Source organism: Cucurbita moschata, unplaced genomic scaffold, assembly GCF_002738365.1.
Source record: "Cucurbita moschata cultivar Rifu unplaced genomic scaffold, Cmos_1.0 Cmo_Scf00029, whole genome shotgun sequence".
In the NCBI taxonomy this organism is placed as follows: Eukaryota; Viridiplantae; Streptophyta; class Magnoliopsida; order Cucurbitales; family Cucurbitaceae; genus Cucurbita; species Cucurbita moschata.
The window spans coordinates 1,955,093-1,962,546 of NW_019268545.1; the positions used below are offsets into that span (position 1 = coordinate 1,955,093).

Consider the following 7,454-nt stretch of genomic DNA (forward strand, 5'->3'; position numbering starts at 1 on the left):
AGAGTTAAGACATTCATGAGGTTCATGTCACTCAAAGCCTAAATTCACGATGGATCCAATGCCAAAGCATTAACTAAATAGGCTTGCCCATTCAATTTCCCCCAACAGTCCACCGTCTCCTCTACCCTTTAAAAACCCACCAAATGGATATCATTTCACCACAAACACAAACAGTCCTTGAAATGGCTAATAAGCTTAATTTGATGTTGATTATGGCTATGGCTATGGCTGCATTTGCACTCCATGTTGCTGCAAGAACTGCCCCAATTGAGGCTGCAAAAGGCCTCAATGACCAAAAGAACTTCCTCGGCGGTGGCTTCTCTGGCATTGGTGATAGCGGACTCCCCTTTGGAGGACTCGGAGGAGGCGGTGGCTTGGGCGGGATCGGCGGTGGCCTTGGCGGGTTCGGTGGGGTTGGCATCGGTGGCATCGGTGCCGGAGTTGGCGGGGTTGGTGGTGGATTTGTTAAGATTCCTTGAAGTAAACTTAGAGGGGGTCTATAAGTTTGTAATGTTTGTGAGTTACTATGTAATGTGTGTGTGTTTGTTTCATGAATTTACCTACTCTCTTGATAGCATGGAATAATATCTTCGGTTGTTCGCTACGTATTTCTTACGAAAAACTCACGAATAGTAGTATTTAGGTAAGTTAGGAGATTGACATTTCAGTACAGAACAAACGAAAAAGTGAAAATTTGAACTTTCGACTTCACGAAAATGTATAGATACAAAAATTGCTAGGAGTAAGATAGAGATCGAGAAAAATATCGAACCATTACGATTTTTCGTGTTACTTGAATTCATTACTTGATTTTTCTTATTCGGAGGTGATTTCGGTTCGTTCATGCACCATTTCTTTATTCGAGCGTCACGTTTTTTAACTGTAACATCCTATGTCCAAGATTCATAATCTAGATTCGACACTTAATGGCCCCGACATTCCCTTGTAAACTCTAGAATTCTTTTGATTGAGTTATCCAAAAGACTTTTCTTTTTGCTAATCCCTGAAATTTCGAGTTGGTTGATTTTTTTTACCCGAGCAACTTGAATAGAGTTCACAACCCAACTTAACCTCGACTTTTAGGTTCGGTTGACTGGTTGATTTTTTTTAATTATTTCAAAATTCTATTTATACACGATACATGTTATATTAATAATTAAAATTTATAAACGTTCGTTATTAAACATTCACAGGTCACAATGCATCAATAACAATGGTTACAAACGTCAAATATTTTTAATCTTCATAGTAATCTTAAAAGTAGGGTTGAGTTGCAACTTTATATTCGGGTTAGTCGGGTTGACTCGATCAAAAAACTTTCAACCTACGAACTGACTCGAACTTTTAGTTTATATACTATGTCTAATAAATCTCAAATTTTTAATTTTCTATCTTGATAAATTTTAAAATATATGAATTTAATAGACCCAACTAAGCATTAGATACAAAAAGAGTCTATATAATAATAATTGTGGATCAAAAAAGGTATATTTAAATTCAAAATATAAGAAAATATTTATTGTTTTAAATAAAAATTCAAACAAGAATTTATTTTTTTTAAAAAATAAATGGCGAAAAATGGTAAATTGATTTAAACTATAGTAAATAAAATAAATAATAATTAGACCCAACTAAGCATTAGATACAAAAAGAGTCCATATAATAATAATTGTGGATCAAAAAGGTATATTTAAATTCAAAATATAAGAAAATATTTATTGTTTTAAATAAAAATTCAAACAAGAATTTATTTTTATTTTTAAAATAAATGGCTAAAAATGATAAATTGATTTAAACTATGGGAAATAAAATAAATAATAATTATAAATTAAATTATATATTTTAATTCTAAAATATTTTAAAATAGCGACAGTAAATTAAGTCAGTTGTGACATTAAAATTATTTATAATTTAATAAATTAATAACGTGTCAATGAATTTAATATAACTAATGTCTGACGTACTTAGACCGTGATATTTAAATTAACTAATCTAATATAATTTCAGTAGATGTGTACATTGTTTCGGTTGGAAAAATCTTTTGGATCAACCAAAAAGTTCGGGTTAGTGACTCGAGTAACCCGAATAGAGTTCACAACTCAACTATATTAAACATTAACAAGTCACGATGCATTGTTAATATCAATTACAAATGTTAAATATTATTTATTTTTTATTAGGTTGGATTTGGTTGTAAGCCGAACCGAATTTTCGAGTTTCTGAAAATTCAACTCAACCCGACCTAACCCGACCCAACCTTTATGGTTTGGGTTAGGTAGTCTGAGTTAGTTGGGTTATCGGGTCATATGAACCCCTTTCAACGGAATTTTATGAAAAAAAAACTAAATAATAATAAAAAAAAAAACAAGATTTACACAAATATTATTCTATGTTATGCATCTGTGTTACATAATTATCAAAAAAAAACATAAAAAACAACATGAAGATTTGATTATCACCATTAATATTTCAATTGGAGGACTCACGTGAGAGGAGGAAGAACACGGCGGCGAGAGTGACCGGAAAAATAAGCAGCATAAGGCCGGACGGCGGCTGAACGGAGCCGATCACAAGCGGCAGAAACAAAATACACCCAACCACCACAAGCATTATCAAAACACTCCCCATTCCACACACACTATTTTCTCCCATTCCGACCCGAAACTTTTATCGATCTCCGCCCGACACAGTTGAGTGAATGGCTGAATATCTCGGTCTCCCGATGCAGTTGAGTGAACGGTTGAATATGTCGGAGATCGAGGATCGAAAAGGTAAAAAAAATATGGGAAAGAAAATGAGTATTTATAGGGTTCGAAAAGAAACTAACCAAAGTACAATGGCTGTTCATGAAAAGAGCAACCCTTCATTAAAAAGAATTTAAAATGAAATAATATAACTATTTATAAAATATAATGTTTAATTTATTAAATTAAAAGTTTGTTATTTCAAAATAATAATAAATAAATAAATAAATTGTAAAGATGGTTGGGATAAGATTTAGTTGAAATGTTTAGAATTTAATTAGTTTCTATTTATTTAATATATTTTTTAATTTTATGGTTTTTATTTTTGGCTTTTCATTAATACTCACTCTTAAATTAGATAAAAATTTGCATGAATTGATTAGCAAGACACGTTGCATGTTCGACCATGGTACGAGCCACATGTCAGAAAATGGGAGGAGACGATGTCTGGCGCCATGTGATGACACACGTCGCGTCAGCAAAGGGCGACTGACCCGTGCCTGAACTTCCGACCCGCTATTCATAAATCGAATTGCTTGCATGACTCGACCCGACGTAGCGTGACCTATCTGTGTGTGACACGTGTTGTATAGTAAGCGTGAGTCAAGCATGCGAAAAATGTGCATGAGGAGCCCGTTTGCGCACATGAAGGTGCGTGAGTGCATGTAAGTATCATTTTTTGCTCCGTTCGACCATCATTTGTCAGTTTCTCGTCTAGTTTGATACTAACCCTAATTATGATTGAATTAGGATCTACATGGAGAAATTTCATAAATTAGAGATCGTTTATCATACAGAAAATCTAGCTTGGTAAGACGTACGTCATCCAAGTAAGTAACCACACAAACTTTAGGCAAGTAATGAATCGCTAGGACGTGCTAGTAGCATGCGAGCATTCCTTAACTTAATGGTTAGAAAATGCATATTAAGGACTTTGGAAAGATATTTTGGATGAGTATGTATTGTATGTATGTCATGAAAAATTATAGTTATGCCCCTAGGGTGAGATTTTCGGGACACATGTTTTATATTTTATGCAAAGGTAGAAAGGGAATTGTAAGACTAGAATATGAGTTGAACAATATGGACGAGTAAACTATGTAAGATGTAAAAATTATCAAAATGCCCTTATGATGAGATTTGTGATGTATGCTGTTGTAATTGTTGTCTACGCCGATATTCTGATACCATTTGTAATGACCCATGTCTAGAATTGAGATCGGGATTCAAAATCCATTAGAACTTGGAAGACATAAAACTTATTGGGCCCTACAAGAAATAATGGATACGAAAGCTTACGAAAAACGCTATTGTAGACTTTTTATAGCGTTTTTCGTACGTCGTGACGGCCCATGTTATTAAAAGTCTAAGACTTTTTATAGCGTTTTTTTATAGGTATAATGGATGTTATATTTATATTTATATTAAGCAGAACAGGGACGGAGCCGTGCTGGAAATTATGCGAGGATTCTCATTGTTAAATGAACGAAGTCGAGTCTCCACGGGGCCTCGACCCCATAAGTTAAATTAACATCTCTAACCAAATTGATCGGGGAGTGTTTCTTACCACGATGTTAGACCATGAAATAGAAACAATAAACAAGAATTTCAATAAGGCGAAAACATAAATATGTGATCATTTTATTTCAACAAAAACTCATTAACAATAATCATAATTGATTTTGTTCTTATCGACCCTTAATTGTTGAGATCGATTTTGTTCTTAATTCTTGAGATCCTTTCCTTTGAGCTCTTCAACAACCATATCATTAACGTCGGTCTTGGCGTTAATACTCGCTCGTTTGTCGCATAAGCATGTTCCGAAGTTGCATATACAGTTTAGATTTATGCAATCAGCCTTGGTCTTGCATTTTGTGGTTTCTGTCAAAGGGCTTCCATTTGATCCCCATGGCTTGCCTTCAACTGCAACAATGTTTTCAAAATTTGAGCCCTCCATTTACACATAATCGAGATTTATTTTCTACAAATCTTCTAATTTTTAAGATTTTTTTATAAAAATATTTATGGATAGAGCTATTTTATGATATTTACGTCCATATTATCATATAATTCAAATATTATTATTTTAAAATTAAAAGTGTTTTCGAGTTAACGTTAGGTATTCAACCTCATTGTTCGAGTTGTAAATTCAACCGGACCTGATCATAAAATTCTTGGGTTTCATTTGTTATGGTGGCTCGGTTCATTATTCAATTTTTTTTAATAAAAGTAAAACGTTAGTTCGTAAAAGATTGATTTATTTATTTCATAAACTGGTTCAAACTATAAATTTTTTTCATTTATTTCAACACGGTACGAGTTGGGTTAATAAAATATTTTAGGTCATCGGTTTTTTTTTCTTGAAAACCCGTGTAGCTAATCATGAAAAAATGGTTTAAATTAAAATAAAAAATAGGTAAAGTTTTCATTTATTTGAACTCAACTCATTCTAACATTCCAAATAAGTTTATAACTCAATCCTACGAGTTGAGTTTAGTTAATTGAATTTTTTAGATCATCGAATTTTATAAACTTGGCTTAGATCAAAACGGAGAATAACTCTAACTCAATTCAATTCAAATAAGTTCATAACCCAATTCAAACTGTACTAGTCGAATTGAGTTATCGAATTTTTTGAACACCCGTATAACTAACCATGGTTTAGATTAAAACAAAGACGAGAAATTAAAAAGGAAATGAGGTTGAATATTACCAAAGGCAGACATAACCAGGAACATCATCACAGCGATGAAGGCCAACTTGACACCAAGTTTCTTTGCCATTCTCTTATATTATAAAAGGGTTTGATGGGATGGGTTAGTGTCTTTCTTTGCTCACCCCATTATATAAACTTTGGGACATTAAATTAGTTTACTTATATGAATTTTGTGGACAGATACCGTATGATTGGATTACTATGGATAACTACAAAAATAACAATAATTTTGCTACCAAATATGACTTTGTTACCCAATAAGGTGAGGTATATTCATCCTTATCCTTGCATTGATGTAATATTTGGGAAGGATATTTAGTCGTGAAGTATATATATATCATATTTGACCCTTTATTATAGTTAAATATCTTGTATGATTAAGCCTTCCACGGTTTACCACAGGTACCATATTTCACATTTTATTATAGGCAAATATGTTGGAGGCATTTATTGCTCTTCTCATTTATTTGATGATTATAAGGAGAGAATTTCACCACTATTTAGGTGGGGTGGTTTTAGCAAATATTCTCATGTTATGAGAGCTCTTTCCGTTTAGCAACATCCATCCTTTCTTTTCAATGGCTTATGAATCTTCTACTCATCTTTTTCTCCATCACGATTGTTGGCTTTGACGTTGTAGGGGCAGCCGCCATGGATGACGCAGGCGGAGCTGATTGATTACTCTTCGGCTCCACCCTTTGGGTCTCCAAATCATCCTTCGTAGGCCCACCCTTTGCTGTACTTTGTATATACAACTTCACTTTCTCCAACACAATCGGTTTCCCCTTAGCCAATATAACCTCTTTCATTTTCTTCCCGCCCTTCATCTTTCATAGAAATCCTAACCTCAAAATCTTCATCAGAGTTCTCATCGGAAATATATGTTATCTCGATAAGTCCATCGACCTTCTGCAGAGATTTACCTTCGTAATCCGGGTACCGCACTGGCTTCTTTGCCAACCAAGTCGCTGCTTGAGATATTCTTACTCGTGCTTATTTTCTCGATGGCAAACCAGTCCACAATGCGCTTACTCCACTCCGTCTTAGCCCGACCCTTTTTTTTCTAAAATACACCCCGAAGTCCCCATTCTCAATTTTTGACCTCTTCTTCCTCTCTTGTTGTGACTGTCACTGTGACTGTCACCACGTCCACCCTTCCTTATTCACAACCACCATTGAACCCTATCTCTCTTGTCTTTTTCTTAGAACAGAGTCATCGTCCTAATTCTGAAGACTCTACCTTGCGTCTCTTTAGTCCACACCCCATAGTTGTTTCTCTAGAAACTATGCCGCCCAACTAGACGTCTCCTCTGAACTAGGTTGCTACGTCTTCACAAAAAGTGTTTCTCGATCTCTCTTTGAATTTTTCAAATCTAGGCTTCACATTCGTTCAAATCTGACTCTGACCACGGGAGGGGTGGTGTTGAAGATATTTAGTTGTGAATTATGTTTACCATATATTATATTTGACTATTTATTACAGTCATAGGGTGATATTTAGCCTTCAATAGTAGGGTCATATTTAGCCTTCAATAAGTAAATATTTGTCATCTATTACTGTTTATCATAGATATCATATTTAACTTTTTATTATAGACAAATATATTGTATGCAATTTGTTATTTCCATTTACCACCCTTTCCATTTATATGAATTTTGTGGACAGATACCATAGGTTATGTATAATAGAGGGTTATACCGGTCAAGCTAAATATAGTAAGCTAAACCATATATATATATCACTTTGAAAATGTACTTTTCTGTATTCTCTATATTCTCTTCTACTATACATACTTGAAGTCATCATTGAAGTCATCAATATAAATCGAGTGTGTGCGTTGTTGTGCGATCGTAACATGGATAACTACAAAAATAACCATTAATTTTGCTACCAAATAAGGTTATGTATATTCCTCCTTATTTTTGATGTAATATTCATTTTTTTTTTCATATTTAAGAAATAAAACAAATTAGATTCGTAACCTACTAATATT

At 33.8% G+C, this 7,454-nt stretch overlaps 1 protein-coding gene across 1 annotated transcript; it reads left to right on the plus strand.

The window, feature by feature from the left end:
• Positions 1-182: 182 nt before the first annotated feature.
• On the plus strand, positions 183-479 carry LOC111463979 (glycine-rich protein 5-like). Its single transcript, XM_023108019.1, has one exon. It carries the CDS (start codon positions 183-185, stop codon positions 477-479), a length of 297 nt encoding a protein of 98 aa, XP_022963787.1.
• Positions 480-7,454: the final 6,975 nt, after the last annotated feature.